Source organism: Corylus avellana, chromosome 2, assembly GCF_965113065.1.
Source record: "Corylus avellana chromosome 2, dhCorAvel1.hap1.2, whole genome shotgun sequence".
Classification (NCBI taxonomy): domain Eukaryota; kingdom Viridiplantae; phylum Streptophyta; class Magnoliopsida; order Fagales; family Betulaceae; genus Corylus; species Corylus avellana.
In genome coordinates, this window is record NC_142491.1 from 3,128,128 (window position 1) to 3,145,680 (window position 17,553).

The 17,553-nt window shown below is 34.5% G+C and overlaps 1 protein-coding gene across 1 annotated transcript; it reads left to right on the top strand.

Annotated features, from left to right (window-relative positions):
• Positions 1 to 4,507: 4,507 nt before the first annotated feature.
• Positions 4,508 to 7,382, top strand: LOC132189406 (tropinone synthase). The gene is made up of 2 exons (XM_059604151.2): positions 4,508 to 5,492; positions 6,455 to 7,382. Exons 1-2 carry the CDS (start codon positions 4,554 to 4,556, stop codon positions 7,073 to 7,075), a joined length of 1,560 nt encoding a protein of 519 aa, XP_059460134.2. The 5' UTR covers positions 4,508 to 4,553; the 3' UTR covers positions 7,076 to 7,382.
• Positions 7,383 to 17,553: the final 10,171 nt, after the last annotated feature.

Genomic DNA, 17,553 nt, shown 5'->3' on the forward strand with positions numbered 1-17,553 from the left:
TAGTGGCTTAACACGTCACCAAGATGACGTTTGAAAAAACAGTACAATGTAGATACATCACTATTTTTTTTTTTTTGGTAATGATCCTACTGTTACCACGTGAAACACGGCCGGGAGAATGGTCAAAAAAAAAACTTATTTAGCAGATTAAAAAAAATATATTATTAACTTGAAATCCAATATTTTAACTTGCAGAAAACGCATTAAAATATGGTAATTCTCAATATTAACATGCCTTGAAGAGGTGCTTTGATATTGTTTGGGATTTATGATTGTGTTAATAGTTATAATGATGCAAGTATTTTTTATGTAAATTTATCATCACATGCTGTATATTCGTTCTAGGATGACCCGAGGGTTAAGGTAGGTTCATTTGGGATTGTAGTTTCAATAAATGTGATTTTAAAAATTATGTTTTTAAAATCGCTACTTTTTAAAATCACAAAAGCATTTGATAAAACATATTAAAAAGTATTTTTTTATCAAATATTTGTTATGCGAAATCGTGATTTTAGTTTAAATTTGCACATTTTTTAAATAAGCACCTTTAGCTTGCTTATAAAAATTGCATATTGTTTTTGCTATTTTAAATTAAGTGTTTTTAAAATCGTAATGCCAAACGCTTACATTTTGCGAAATCTTTTAAAACGTATATTATTCTTGCAAAATTGCAAATTCAAGTGCACCCTTAATATTAATTAAATGATTAAATTCACGTAAAAAAAAAAAAAAAAAACCGAAGGAGACCAAAGAATAAAATGGCATGTAGAGCATGAGGTGCTTGTTGCATACATGGTTGTAATAGGCCCACTGGAAATGTCTCAGAGAATTATGTTTTCTCTTTCTGTATTATTGTGCAAATCACAATCACATTTCTCCCTGTGGGACACGTATTGTTGTTGCTTAGTGAGCTTTCGTGCTCATATAAAGCAGCGAGAAAAATTGGTTTTTTTATTTTTTATTTTTTGAAAGGAAATTTTTTTTGTCTCATTAATTGAAGAAGGATCACGAGCATAACACTCTTAGATTACATAGTTAAAAGCCCTGAGAAAATCATGGCCGAAGCTACGACTTACGAGATTACAAGCCATATATGCATATATAAAAATTAAATATTCAAGACCTATTTATAACATCAATACCAGTTGTAACACCAGATCAAGGAGTATTTCAACAAACGTTTCATTTAACGCTGAATTTGGAAGAGGCGGTGATGTTGCTAACTTCTGAAAGATAGTAATTCTAAATTGATACTTTTTAACATTTTAAGGGTATGATTACAAAAGCAGATGTGATTATTTGTAATATCTGCAGCCACATCCGCAAAATGCGGATATCACTTTTAGATATCCGCATCGGTATTGGTAACCTCATCATGTTTTTATTAACCACATCCACGCGCTTCTTTAGATCTCTATTAGGCTCATTCTAAACGATTATGAAAATAATTTTGACCCCTTTTTAGTGTTTTGGACTTGTTTTAATTTTCCTTTAAGCCCTAATGTTTTGAACTACATTGATTTTACATTACTTTTGCATTTTTGCCCAAGTGAATAAGGGAATTGTGAAGAAAAAAATATAAAACAATGTAAACACAAGGTATACCTAATTCGTTGAAATATATATATATATAAAGAGTATCTTAAAATTGCTATTCTCATCCACATATGAAGATAGTGGATAGTGGTTTTTAGAGCACTAGCAACACATGTCCTATATGTCATTTTCTTTTCTTATATTTAAGAAAAATTTCAAAAAAACCACAAAAACGCACCAACATTAAAAGCCTTATATTTAACCTAAATCAAGAGGTATCTACAGTGTTTTTCGATGTATTGGAAACACTATAGATACCCAATGCTTTATTAAATTATAAATAAATCATTCTCTCTCCTCTTTCATCTCTCTTTTACATATCCCAACAATTCTCTCTATTCTCTCATTGATTATAATGATAAAAAAAAGAAAAAAGTATTTAATTCATATAAAAAAAAAAAGAGAATATATTGTAAATATTTTTTTTATAGAGAATAAAAAAATAGTTTTATTCTCTAATTTTTTTTAATATATATATATATATATATATTTGAAAAACTGCTGCTAATACTGCTCACGTTGATATTCACACGTACAAATAACAGATAATTACAAATAACGAATCCGGACAATTAATATGGGCCCGGTCTATACCCCTAGTTTCTTAAGCTTGGAAAAATCAGAACCACATCTCATGTTGTCGTGTGAAGCACGAAGGAAGGAAAATGTCAGGTTAAGAATAGTCCAAGGATGGATTGGACATGGCGGATAACGTTTTTACTATTTTTTTAATAATTGTTGACGACAAGAAAATGAAACTGGTCTTCATGGGTTGTTTGCTAATGGGCTCAAAAAAAAAAAAAAAAAAAAAAAAGTTGTATATTGTTGAACTCAAATTCAACTCTAATATTTTTATTTTTTATATTACAGAAATTACATTTTATTATTATTTAAATAAAAAATAATAATTACAAAACGCAGTGAATTTTTCCTTTTCAGTATTATTTATTTGAAAGAATATTTAAAGAATATCTAAATGGTATACGAAAAGAATAAAAAAAATTATTGTGAAATTTATTTAAATAAAAGAACGAAAAAATAGTCTGACTAACTAAATTTAAATAAAATTTAAGAAAAACAATTACTAGTACTTTAAAATTAGAATTTTTTTTTTATTTTTTATTTTTTATTTTTTTTATCAGAGTGTAGATCTCACTGTTAGTTGCTGTGAATCTAACTCCCTTGAAACTCCAGAGATTTGAAGTAGGGGTTGAAATGTATGTGGATTTGAAGTTCAATTTGTTTTATATCTTCTTTCTCCAACTCTTTGAATTCCGATCCAATTAAGTAATGCTTGTCAATTTTTTTCTGAAATCTGTCACATTCTATGAGGTGAGGATTTTCACAATATATGATGGGAAAGCATTTATAGTTTAGAAAATTAGAATGTTGCAATTGATCATTAAAAAAAAAAAAGAAAAATTGACATTTTCTACCGGTCTATACTATTGTTTCTACATTGAGCAATGTTACTATATTCATTTTATACATGTTGACATGACACCTTTTAAGTAGCTTCTTATCTAATTAAAAAAAAGTCACTTACAACATGAAAAGTATGGGTGTACATGTGGATGCAATTATTTACAATATTTGCAGCCACATCCGTAAAATGCGAATATCACTTTTAGATATCTGCATCTGCATTCGTATCATGTACATTTTTATTAACTGTATTTGTGCAGTTATTATCCGCTATTCGCATATTAGTTAATGGACATTTTTAGCCTATTTTAATCTTTTGGGTCTCTTTGGGTTTCTATTAGAGCTTATTTTAAACAATTTTAAAAATAATTTGGCTCGGTTTTTGATGTTTAGGGTCTAGTTTTAATTTTTTTTAAAGCCCTAATATTTCGATAATATATTAATTTTACATTACTTTTGCTTTTTGCCGAGCAACATAACCAAACAAACACAACAAAGACCAGCAACGAACACCAAAAAACATGGCTATCTATCTAAAAATACATAATCAGAGATACTTCAATAGTTGGTAAATCTCTTATTGAACATACCCATATACATTTACACGTACACTTTAGTCAATTTTGTTTTTTAATATATAAAATATGTTATATATAAATGGTATTACCCGCATCTGCATGCTCTAAAATTGCTATCTGCATCCACGTATACAGATAGTAACTTTTGTTAATTGCATCCGCATGTTCCCTCCTAATGCAAAGTTAGTTGATGTGGTAAATAGATATGAAGAGTAGCATTACTCTTCTACATTAATGAGAAAGGAAGTTCTATCATTCAAGAAATAGAGTATGTGCTACTAGGAATACTATGAGTTTTAAAACAAATTCCTTACAAACTGATTTGACAGTTCACGTGACACTCACCAAATTCCTTACGGCCGGTATGGGGTGGCTGAAACCACCCCCAGCCCCTTGGAGGTGGTCCGGCCACCCCAAATGCATCCGACCCCCCCCCCCCCCCCCCCCTTTTTTTTTGGCCTTTTGGGGATGGCCGGACCACGCCCTTGGCCATGGGGGTGGTCGAACCACCCCCATGGCCGGGGGTGGCTCCAGCCACCCCGATCTCTTTCTCCTTTTTTTTTTTTTTTTTTTTTAAGAAAAAAGAAATAATAATAATTTTAACGTTTTGGGTTGAGGTGTTTTTTTATTTTTTTATTTTAAGTTTTTTAATATTTTTTATTTTCTTTTTTTTTTTTAAAGAAAAAAATATATATAATTTTAGGTTATCATTAGTTAGGTGTGCGAAGTGTGAATGCTTTGAATCATTATTGAAAATTGTGTACGCTTTTTCTGCATATCTAGTCATGATACTGTAGCTGGAACAGTACCATTCCAGCTACAGTGTCGTTCCTCGCTGTTGGCAAACGGGGCCAATATATACCATACGGACAACTGGTTTCTACTATAAATTACACAACAAGTCTTGTATAATTTGCCATCGATCGATAAATCCCAACATCGCCAAACACCACAATGGAGATCCAAACAATTATAGGCATTGTAGCTTTGCTAGCAATCTTCACCCATGTCCTCTTGAGACTTGCATCTCACGGCAACAATGGTTCCCCCAAACTTACCGGAATTCCTGAGCCACCCGGTGCACTACCCTTCATAGGCCACCTCCTCGGTCTCGGCAGCCACGAGGATGACCCGGTTGCCCGAATTCTCGGCTCCATGGCCGACAAGTACGGCCCGCTCTTCTTGCTACGGATCGGCCTGCGCCGGCTCTTGGTGGTGAGCAGCAAGGAGATGGCGAAGGAATTCCTGGCCACCAACGACAAAGTTTTCGCCACCAGGGCGAGCATAACAGTTGGAAAACACATTGGTTACAACAATGCCATCTTTGCTCTTGCTCCTCACGGCCAATATTGGCGTGATGTGAGGAAGATGGCCAGTCATGAGCTCCTGTCGAACGACCGGCTGGAAACTCTAAAACATGTTCCAGATTCAGAAGTGGAGTCAATGATTAAGGAGTTGTTCAAGCTGTCGGAAGACAACAAGGTGGCAACAATCAGCGATATGTTTGAGCACATGGCATACAATATCATCCTCAGGAAGCTTGTCGGGAAGCGGTTTTCGGCCGCTGAGTACCGGGAGAAGAGCAGCGAGGCGGGCCGGATAAGGAGCGGCATCAGCGACGCCTTGTTTCTGAGTGGTATTTTTGTGTTGTCGGACGCCATTCCTTGTCTTGAGTGGATGGATTTTCAGGGGCATGTGGGTTCCATGAAAAGGGCTGCTAAGGAGATTGATTCGGTGCTTGATATTTGGCTCCAAGAACATCTCCACCAGAAAAAAATAGAGTGTAAAAGTAATGAGGATAGGGATTTCATGGATGTGATGCTATCAACCTTTGAGGAGGATGCTGTGATTTCTGGCCACACACGAGATACCATCATCAAGGCAACAACATTGGTAAGTTGTTCCTTCATTTCTTACTATTTGGTTTAGGTCGATAAATAAAGATTTTAAGTTTTTTTTTTTTTTTTTAAGAAAATATATATATATATTTCTTTTAAGATTTTTCTATCAATAGTACGATGTTATGCATTTCTTATGATTGTTAGTAAAAATTAAGCCCCAGCTGCACACCTAGTACTTATTCATCATTAGATGCCTTTGCTGTAATGTTAAATTCAATAGAATATTAATTAAATAATTAATCAGTTACGTTTTAGTAATCAAATCAAATCAAACATATATATTTTTTATTATGAGGCACGCAGGGAGCAGAGGCAGAATTAGAACATTTAACCGCTATTATAATGTCATGGACATAAATATTAAACATCATAGATTTCATTTCATTCCATTGACTATTTATAGTACAACCAAAAGATAAACTTGTTTTTTTTCTTTGGCGCACTTGAGGAGGCTGAGCCTCCCCAAGCCAAAGGGTGGTTTCACCCCTGGGTCAAAGTATAAATAAATAATATATTAAAATAGGGGGTTAAAGAATGAGTAAAAAATATATTAAGATTGAAAATTAAATTAATACATAAAAAATAAATTAGTATCAATTTTGTGTTAACCAATAAAAAAAGAAAAAAAGCAACAAAATAATTGTTTTCAATATATTTCATTTTGAACTCAAACAATTATCAAAATGGAACTCGACATTTTGAGATAATTAGTGATCAAATCAACCAAATTTCTATCATTTTAAATTGTTGAAACAATTAACAATCAAATCAACCATTTTCTATCGTATGTTGCCGAAGACAGATCGAGCATGATGGCTTGTTTAATTAACCGCTATTATAATGTCATGGAGATAAATATTATACATCATAGATTTCATTTCATTCCATTGACTATTTATGTACAATTAAAAGATAAACCTTCTTTTTTATTTTTTATTTTTTTATATTTTGCAGATTCTCATCCTAACAGGCTCAGGAAGCACAGCTGTGACTCTAACATGGGCAGTGACCCTACTCTTAAACCACCCAAAAGTCCTAAAGGCTGCCCAAGAAGAGCTAGACACCCATGTGGGGAAGGACAAATGGGTGCAAGAATCCGACATTAAGAACCTCAACTACCTCCGAGCCATTGTTAAGGAAACCCTTCGCCTCTACCCACCAGGCCCCCTCACAGGAATACGGGAGGCCATGGAAGACTGCAATATTGGTGACTGCTTTGTTCCAAAGGGCACTCGTGTGGTCATCAACATATGGAAGCTGCAGCGCGACCCGCGGGTGTGGGAGAACCCGTCGGAGTTTCAGCCCGAGCGGTTTCTGACAACTCATGCAGAGGTTGACGTTAGGGGTCAGAATTTTGAGTTTATTCCGTTTAGTTTTGGAAGAAGGTCATGCCCTGGAATTGGATACGGCTTTCAAGTGCTTCACTTGGCATTGGCTCGAGTGCTTCAAGGATTTGATATTGCAACCGTGGGAGGCATGAAGGTTGACGTGCGTGAAGGATTGGGAATTGCTTTGCCAAAGGTGGAGCCACTACAACTTGTGCTCAAGCCTCGCCTTCCTAAGGATCTCTATTAATATATTGATTGCTTTCTATGAAAGTAACTACTTCAAATGATCAGTTGAAGGTTAATTATTATGTAGGTTAAGTGTGAAATAGCAATAGCCCTAGACCCTCCTTTAGGTTTTTTTTTTTTTTTTTTGGTTTCATAGATGTACCCTTTTTGAGGTGAAAACCCTATGACTATCGACTAGTTCAACAGAATAAGCACCCAATGTATCTAGGCCTCAGACACCGTGGTAACCCAGATATATAGCCACATGGTCATCATCTATGATCTATGCACCTGCATAAACATTAACAACATCGTTTGCACCACGAGAATCACCGCCACCCATGATGTAGGAGGATTTATGAGTCCGCCGTCTCCATGAAATAGAGACGCTCAGCAGTATAAAACTTACTAGTTTTTCAAAATGAACCAAACAATCTCATCTAGATCATCATATGATAGCATCATAAATCATCGCATGCAACCATTCGTAGTGATATCCATATGCACAATTACATCTCATGCCTTATATACATACCGATACGCCTAATAAAACATATAACAAATCATCTTCATCATAAAATGTTATGCTTTGCATGCCCATACTCATCGTGGTCATTTACATGACTTCATATATCATTAATACATATATACCATCATCTCAATCATATCATCCACACATATATACATATAATATCATTTCCTTCATATCATCCATACGTATATATATAACATCATCTCCTTATATCATCCATACATGTATACATATAACGTCATCTCCTCCTAACATCTATATATATATAACATCATCTCCTGCATATCACCAATGTTCATGCTCATATCATAAAATCATTGAACTCATATGCTGTTATAACTCATATCATAAAATCATAGAATCATGTCATAAATCATGCGAACCATTAAAATGTTCATAACAACATAATCATCACATTATCTTGTAAACCCATAAAAGCTCATAAAAACCTTTCAGCAAAACATCTTATAAAACATCATTAAATAGTCATAGTATCACAAAACACATTTTATACTTTAAACCATAGTATCTTTTGCCCAATAAGTAAAATACTTATTATGTTCGCTTGAGTATTCCTCAGTGAACTGTTGACTCAACCGTAATGCACCTAAGCATTTACAAAATAAACACATAATCAAACTTTATTCTTAGCTTTCCCCAATTATTAACACTCATGACACTTACAATAATCACTATGATTCTAATATGACATATATTAGAACATAAACCTTATAAGTATCAATTTTCATAGAACCCATGAAAATTTAGGATTAATTAACATTTTAAATGTAATTAACCCATTTAAATAGCATTCATAGTGTTCACATGGAGTCTTAGAGCACGAGGCACCCTAGGGCGAGGATCTGCAGATCGTAGCCCCAAGAGGACCAGACAATCTCGCTCTTAGGAGAAATCTCTTATTCGTCATCTCTTTTTGTATAGTTGTACATATTTTGTGACATTATAATTCCACCTTGGTGGTGGCAATTTGGTATGGTTATGGATATATGTTTTCTTTTTATATGTGCATGTTTAGCTCATTGTCTTTCATATGTTGTCTCTTATCAAGCTTTTCCTTCAAACCTTTTTAATTTTTTTAAAAACCTCCTTGTAAGGAGGGTTTTGATTCCTGGTAAACACAAAATTTTGAGGACGAAATTTTTATAAAGAGGGGAGAGTGTAATACCCCAACAAAACACTCATTTTAAAAGGTTAAAGATTTCTTACTAAAACTATTAATATTTCCATAAAACAAGGCTTTAAACAAAAATACCTAAACCTTTTCCAATTAGCCCAACTCCTTGATATTTTTTGAAGCAAAAACTCAAAACCACCCTCATTGGTCGAACGTGCGCTAAGGGACCACCACAAGCGCTCGTTGACTAGTCTTCGAGCCATGGGCAATACCCAAATGTACAACCAAACCCTTTTATTCATTGTGTAATAGTACTCGAACGCTCGCCCAATAGTACCTGAGCACTCATTGACATTTTTGAAAAGCAATTTTAATCCATTTTCCACATTTTCCCCAAGGCCCTATATAAACCATGCCCTTTGACTTCAGCCTCTCCTTACACCAAGAAACCTTAACCCTAGAGTGATGAGTGATTTTTGAGAAAGGAGGAAGCCTTGGTGGAGTTTTGTCATCATCAAGGTAATTTCTACTTCGTTTCGATCTTACTCTTCATGTTGCTATTACAACTTTCTTAGTATTACACATTTCAAGGATGCTTTGGCAAACTCTTCCACCCATTTTCTTACAAAACCAAGAATGATTTTGAAAAGCTTTCAACTGCCTTTACTTTCTTTAAAGTAGGGGTGTCAACATGGTCCCAGTTATTGGCCAAAACCGGGAACCGAAACCGGGATACCCGATTTTTTTATTTTGGAAAACCGAAACCGGAACCGAGTACCAGGTTACCCGGTTAGACAATAACCAGCTTGTTCCGGTTGGTACCCGGTTATTTGAACCAGGTAACCAATTCAAAAAAAACAAAAAAAAAAAATCATTTTAGTCTTATTTTAGGTATTGAGCCTAATTTTTGGGCTTATTTGAGGTATTTAGTCTAATTTGTGTGCTTAATTTAACAATTTTTTGCCCTTTTTTTTTTTTAAAAAAAAAAAAAAAATTATCATTTTTGTCCCAATAAGTTGGGCTTTGTTGTGATTGTTCAAAAAAAAAAAAAAAACCTAAAAAAATCCCAAAAATATCCTAAAAAATCATTGTTTTTGGCTTTTTGGGCCTAAAAATAAAAATCCAATGTTTAAAAATGTCCTAAAACTTCATTGTTTAAAAGTACCCTAAAAAAAATAAAAATAAAAATATTATTTTATATATATACCCGGTTATAGCCGGGTGCCTAAAACTGAAACTGAAACCGAGTACCCAGTTACCAGTTTTTTTCTAACCGGTTTTCCTGTTTCTCGGTTACAAGTTGTTACCCGATTTCTCGGTTTCCTGGTTGGTACCTGGTTTTTTTTGACACCCCTACTTTAAAGTTTGCATGATAGTATGTTTTGTACCTAAATGTGTCAACTTAGAGCCTAGGATGAGATGTACCGACCCATAGTTCAGGATAGGAGCCTAAAACACAGTTTTGAGTTTCTATCTGAGAGTCTTAACTCTGTGCCCGAACGCTTGCCCTCGAATGTGCGCGCACGCCCAAAGAGTAAGGCAATCACCCCTTAGCCCCAAATATGTGATACTAGGGTTTTTAGCAGTCATTTTCATTAATGAACCTCGTGCATAGCGTTATCTATTACTGCTTATAAAGATGGGTTATATTTCGTTATAGCAGGGATTCGTGATGTCGGATGACTCGAACGAGCGTACGAGGTAAATAAACACTTACGATTGTTTTACTTAAAAATGTGCGATATGTGAGCTGATTAAGCACGTGTATAATATGAGCATGTCTACATTTTTGTTAAACTTGGTAACTGCTTCAATAATTGGTTGATAAGATGCATTATATGATATGGTAAATTGGTATGTGAGGTATAATGGCCATGGGCTTATTATATAGACTTGATTCTATGGTCATACATATATGGATGTGATATATGGGCCTTGGATCCAATGGTTATTTCGTGACTGGCACAACCTTAACGAGCGGGTCACTATAAGACGTACATCATTAGTAGCATGGACCACCTGAGGTCGGACTCACTCGGGCTACTAATGTTGTGGACGGTAGCATACAATGGTCGGAATATCGGCATTGTATTATAAGTCCCTCGAGACAGTGCCAACCCTGTTGAGAATGAGTAATATCTCGAGTAGACCATATATAATAGTTCTAATCTATAAAGCATTAGTTTTCTACATTAAAAATACCTAGGTGATTGCCACTGTAAGTACACCCGTTTCTATCAACAAAACAATATTTTATAGTATATTAACAGAGACAATACCTCTTTCAAATGTCTACCAACATTGTACGTTTATTTCTGCTTAATGATAACTGGCTCATGTCGTACCCAACTGTGGGGTTTACTTACTAAGTCGTTAGACTTACGCAGTTATTACATCTTGTAGGAAACCTATTTCTTGAACCAAGGAATGGCACGGTTGTCACTACATGCCATGTTTAAGAAAGATCTACACATTGTTATCAAGTTTGCTTAAGTCATTATTAGTTGCTCCGGGTCTTTAAATCGAGGATGTTACATGTTTCATTATGAATATTAGACATTGCAGAGTTATTTCATTGTCATATGCATCAACCACTACAAAAAAACAAGGGTTTAGTGACGTGGCAACTGTTCATTAGTTTTTGCCACGTCACTAAATTGTAACGTGTTAAACTACTACACGTTACAATGTTTATTAGTAACGTGGTATTTTTAACACGTTACCATATGGTAACGTGGCAAAAATGCCACGTTACCAAATGGTAACGTGTCATGTTAACACGTTGCCAAATGGTAACGTGTTGAAATGACACGTTACCATATGGTAACGTGTCATTTCACCACGTCACCATTTGGTATTTATAGAAATTTGATAAAAAAAACTAATTTTTTTTTAACACTTAATAAAAAAACAAAATTTTACAGAAATTTGATAATAAAATTTTTTTTTAGGCACTCTTTGCATTATTTGCTATATGAGAAAAATATAAAATTATGGTTTTATCTAATTTATGATTAACTTTTTATGGTATCAAAAGGAATTTAAAAGTTTATAAAGTATGCAAATAATAATAATAATAATAATAATAATAATAATAATTTATTTTCTACAATCAAATTTCACATGATGGCATTATGTTATGTTAGTCTTCATTGTAATGTTTTATTTACCACACTTAGAAGTTTCATTTGATCTGTTTTAATTTAAGTTAAACTTGATGCAATTCCATGTGGTTTTATTATAAATTGGAATATTAAAATGAGTTAAAATACAAAATAACAAAGCGAAATCAGATTACAATTAAGGCAAGATCTACATTAGGTTCTCTCTTTTTTTAGGCCAAGGCAAAGTCAAATTATAAATGTAAAGAAGCCAATGCTAATACATTTTTCTTCTTTATAATTTTTTAGTGGTAATCCCGTACGTTTGAGTTTCTTGAAAATCATTGTTAAGCCGGCATAAAATGCATTGTAACCGGCCGTACTCTCCCTCGTATAAGGGAGAGGCGAAGAAGGGATCATCATGCGAACCCATCATTCAAAAATAAATTATAAAACAAATATAATAAATATTAAAAATTAAGGATATTAATTCCAAAAGAATTTAATTTGATTACATCTATGGGAGTATATAGATTTAATTTGATTACATCTGCTCCATTAGATTTACCGTTAAAATTTGACAAAATGTGTATAGATAATGTACCTCAAGATGGTGACATATAAATATATAAATATATATTTATATATTTATATATATATATATATATATATATATATATATATATATATAATTAAATTAATACGTAATATACAAATTGTAACGTGCCTATGTGGCACGTTACCCTTTTGTAACGTGCCTATGTGGCACGTTACCCTTTTGTAATGTGCCACATAGGCACGTTACAAAAGGGTAACGTGCCACATAGGCACGTTACAAAAGAGTAACGTGCAACATGTGGCACGTTACTCTTGTAGTAACGTGCCTATGTGGCACGTCACTACCTGCCTCGGGACCATGCATACGCACATCAGCTTTTCTTTTTTTTTCCTTCTCTTTTTTTTTTCCTTCTTCTCCTTCTCTCCTGGTTTTTCCCCTGGCCTTCGATCCGCAGCTTCTTCTCCACGCGCAGTGCAGCTTCTTCTACCTCCCTAGTCAAAATTTTCTCTCTTCTTCTAACATTTTCCAGCCACATTTTCATCAATATTTCTCTCCCATTTTCCAGCTTGTTTTTCGGATTTTGGAAGCAGGCCACCACCTCATCACCACCGTCTTCTCTCGCCGCCGGCGAGCTCATCTCCGGCCGCCAACTCACCTCTATCTCACGTTTTTTGCGTCAATCGATCAGGTATATATGTATATATATATATTTTTTGAAAATATATATTGATAGTTTTTAATTTTCTTTACAGTAATGCATATTTTCAATTTTGTATATGTATATAAATTTGATTCTTGTAATGTATGAGTTTATAGAATATTGTATATGTATATGTTCAATTTATTTTTTTAGCTAATTAACTTATTAATTTGGTTGAATTATATATTGCTTTTAGTGTTTTATGTTTGTACGTAGAAATGTAGGATTGTTCAATATAGCCATGCATGCAAAATATTTATAGACACGTCTTTAGGTAAGTAGTTTGAAATTGGCTAAATTTTTTTTATTTTTTATTTTGGTGTATGTTTTACAAACCTAGCTAAGAAAGAAAAGAAAAAACAAATTTAGGGGTTGTTTTTTTTTATTATACACCATCTCAAACACGGTCGCAGAACCGTGGTGGTCCAATGGTCTCGCGTGAAGAATTCGAAAGAGCCATTGAAGCCGAGAGGGAGAAGCACAGAGAGCAAATGGATGCGAGGCTAGCGCAGCAGAGTGAGGAGATTACTGCGGCGGTGACCGCGCGGGTGACTCAGCAGGTGACTCAGCAGGTGGCTGAGCAGATGGCTGCTCAGATGGCTGCTCAGATGGAGGCGCATGAGGAGCGGATTCGTAGCCTTGAGGGGTCGAGACGTGTGGGGTTGGAGCCGGAGGTGACGACGATCAGGAATCTGCAAGATGCAGAGTCACCAGCCCGAGTGATTGCGAGATCCTCAGTTGATAGTCGATCAGGTAACAATATATTTTTTTTATTCCTATTTGAGTAACACGATTATTTTACGAGATGAATATCATTTTAAGGGCTAGTAATTTTGTTTGGTAAATAAACTTTGTTCGTATCTAACACAATTGTATATAACACAATTGCAACGTAATATATATGCATGTGTAGATGACGTAAGAGTAGAAGCTGAGGACGATGATCACAATGAAATCCAACACAAGACGCCGGTTGGACAGAAGTCTCGTTTGTCTCAACATTATACCCGTCGTTTAGGCACCCCGTAAGTATATATATATATATATATGTAACTCAAAATAATTTACTATATCTGCATAGTTAGTAAGTTTATATTTGTTGAAGACGCCTCATTAAATAAATGTATATGTGTTTATGTATGTCGTGCAAATATATGCATAGGTCGTGCAAATATGTATGTCGATATTGTGTATGTGACAATTATTCGATTGTTTTCTCACTTACTTGGACATTGCTTACCTATAAGGAGTTGATAATATTATATCACAAATGTCAATTAACTAACTAATTGATTGCTTGTTTTATTATTTGCAGTTAGTGCGGAGATGTCGGGAGATAATGGTCATGATGTTCACTCGGCTATGGTCGGAGTAGTGTATAACCTTACATGTATATTTGTATAACGTTGCACATTTGCAATTAGTCTTTTGGATTTTGTATTTGTGTATTTGTAGTGTTTGGTTAGTGTTGGATTGTGGTAGATCGACTATATTTGATGTTGGATTGTGGATTGTGGCTATATACAATTGTGGATTGTGGATTTGGATTGTGGATGTTGGATTGATCGAATATTGGATGTTGGATTGTGGATGTTGGATTGATCGTATATTAGGTAACGAGCGGAAAAAATTCAAAAAAAAAAAAAAAATTTCCCCTGTAAAATTTGGTAACGTGGTGCCACGTTGCCAAATGGTAACGTGGCATAGTGTGCCACGTTACCAAGTGGTAACGTGGTGCCACGTTACCAAGTGGTAACGTGGTGCCACGTTACCAAATGGTGACGTGGCATAGTGTGCCACGTTACCAAATGGTAACGTGGCACCACGTTACCATTTGGTAACGTGGCACACTATGCCACGTTACCATTTGGCAACGTGGCACCACGTTACCAAATGCCAACGTGGCAACGCGTTACCAAATTGTAACGTGTTACCACGTTACCATTTTTTTTAACGTGTCAGAACCTAACACGTTACCAAATGGTAACGTGTCAGAGTCTGGCACGTTACTAAAGTTCCAGTAGCTACGTCCAATTTCACCACCTGTCAAACACGTTACCATTTACACGTTACTACACTTTAGTAACGTGTAAACACCATATACACGTTACTAATGGTCCGTTGCAAAAAAATTTGATTCTTGTAGTGAACTCTGATGATGTTTAGAGTGACGATTTTCCATTTAGCTACCAGTTAGCTAAATTGAGTTAATTGCCAGTAACCCTACCAGACTAGTCAATGCCAGATTTGGGGGCGTTACAGCGCAACCCCCAGAAGGCTACAACGAGGCCCTCTAGGGGTTGTGTGGCGACCCCTAGTGCCTGCTATGGATGGCCAGCCACCCATAAGATTTTTTGTTTTTTATTTTGTTTTTGTTTTTGTTTTGTTTTGTTTTTTTGTTTTTTTATTTTTTTTTATTTTTAAGTTTGAGAATTTTAGAAAGAAAAATGGTTTTTTTTTGGAAATCTTGTCCATTCCCTCATGAATAACTATTCCTCTCATTTTTTAGGTGAATAGTTATTCCTCTATGTAAGGGATTAGGTATTCTCTTGAGAATAACTATTTCTTGGAATATGACCTTACCAAACAAAAAATGGCTATTCCTTTATTCCAATGATCTATTTCGCAAACAAAACGGGCCCTAATATTTAAATTCAAATGTAACTTAGGCTTAAACTACATTTTTTTTTTCTTTCTTTCTTACTTTTCTTTTCTTTTTCAGCTCGAGTTTTATTTGACAAATCGAAGTAAAAGAATTTGTTATGTGAAATTTCTTTTTAAGGATTTCTTCGGTCTGCAAGCATTCAACAATTCCAATCAAGCCTTTAAAGTTCAATCGTTCAAACCAATTTCTTCTTAAACTTTTATATTGATTAATATTTTATATTTGAATTAATTGTTTCTGATATTTAGATTTCTATTTTTTTTTTTTTAATATTTAATTGTTTACGAATATATATAGTTTTTGTTTCATATTTTAATTTTTTTAAAATATATAATTGTAGTTACGTGAGATTCTTGACCCCCATAACCAAAATCCTGACAACGCCATTGTCTAAATTAAACCTGGAATAAAATTATATCAATTTCAAAGTGGCTTTAATTTATATCTATTATCTTCTTTTCTTTTCTTTTTTAAGTTAGATCTCAATCTTTCTTTCATTCATTCATTACTAAAATCAAATATTAGAAACAATCAAAGCATACAACAACACGCAAAAATATAGGATACTCCTCAATCTAAATTTTCTCATTAAATGTTTGGAGCACCGTCTTTGCCAAAGCATGTGCTGCCATATTCACTTCCCTCCTAGTGTGCACCACCCTCCAAGTCTGGAGACTTATGCAAGAAAATTTTTGCTTCCTCAATCAAAGTTTCATAACTCTAACACAATTGGTCATCAGTCTAAAATGTATGAACTATTTCAAGAGCATCACCTTCTGGAATGATTTTCTTTAGGCCTATATCTATGATCTAGTCTCTCTATACTCAAATTAAAATTATAGTTTATTAATGACCTTCAAGCCTAATAGTAATTCTCCTTCACGAGGGAAGAGCTCCCTCCTACTTTCCTCTCCCCCCTACTCCCCTCTTATTTCCTCCACCTCCCCTTCTTGTGTTTTTTTTTTTTTTTGTTTTTTGTTTTTTGTTTTTTTTTTTTTTTTTTTCAGTTTATTTTATTAGTTTTTCTGACCAATCTAGTTGCTCCGGCTATCCCTTTACTTTTATTGCGCTGCTTGCATCTACCCTCCACTGTGCTGCACCACTCTTCGCCTCCCCATAATCTATTGGGCCTTAGATCTAGTTTTTCAAATCTAGATCTAATCTCCTCAACTGGTTTCGCTCAGCCATGCGCCGGCCCACCATGCTTCCCGGCTCCTCAGCTGCCCATCGGTGAAAAAAAGCTCCATCTCGTCCACCACGCGCAGGCTAGTGCACTTCTCCTCCCTCGACCCTACTGCTGTAGCTGTTTGTTGGTCTTTTTATTGTGTTTTTGTTATTTTTTTGAATAAGGGTTTGACTTCTTCTTAGATCTGCTTTCATGAGCGATCTTTGGGGTGAAAGTTTTTATCCTAACTTTTGGGTCGAGGAGGATTAGTTTCAGTGTGAAAGCTTTACTTCCATGGCCAAGAAAATAAAAGTTGAAAATATGGGCTACCTATGTATTAGATTGAGTCTCACTAGAACAGATATGTTGTATAACTGAAGTTTGGACATGCGTTAGCAAATGTTGAACTCAAAGATAGAACTTGATTATAAGATTTTTATATTTGTCTCTATAACGTTGTAACCTTATACCTTTGGCTATAATTTATCGAAGCTTTTTAATATAAGAGCTTTATGCTCTTGATATATTTTTTGAATAAATGAATAGGAAAGATTCTCCTTGAAAAAGAAGAAGGTAATTTTCCTTCCTTTAAAAAAGTAAGCCTAGCTAATGCATGGCTCGATCACCATAGGTTGGGGAAATT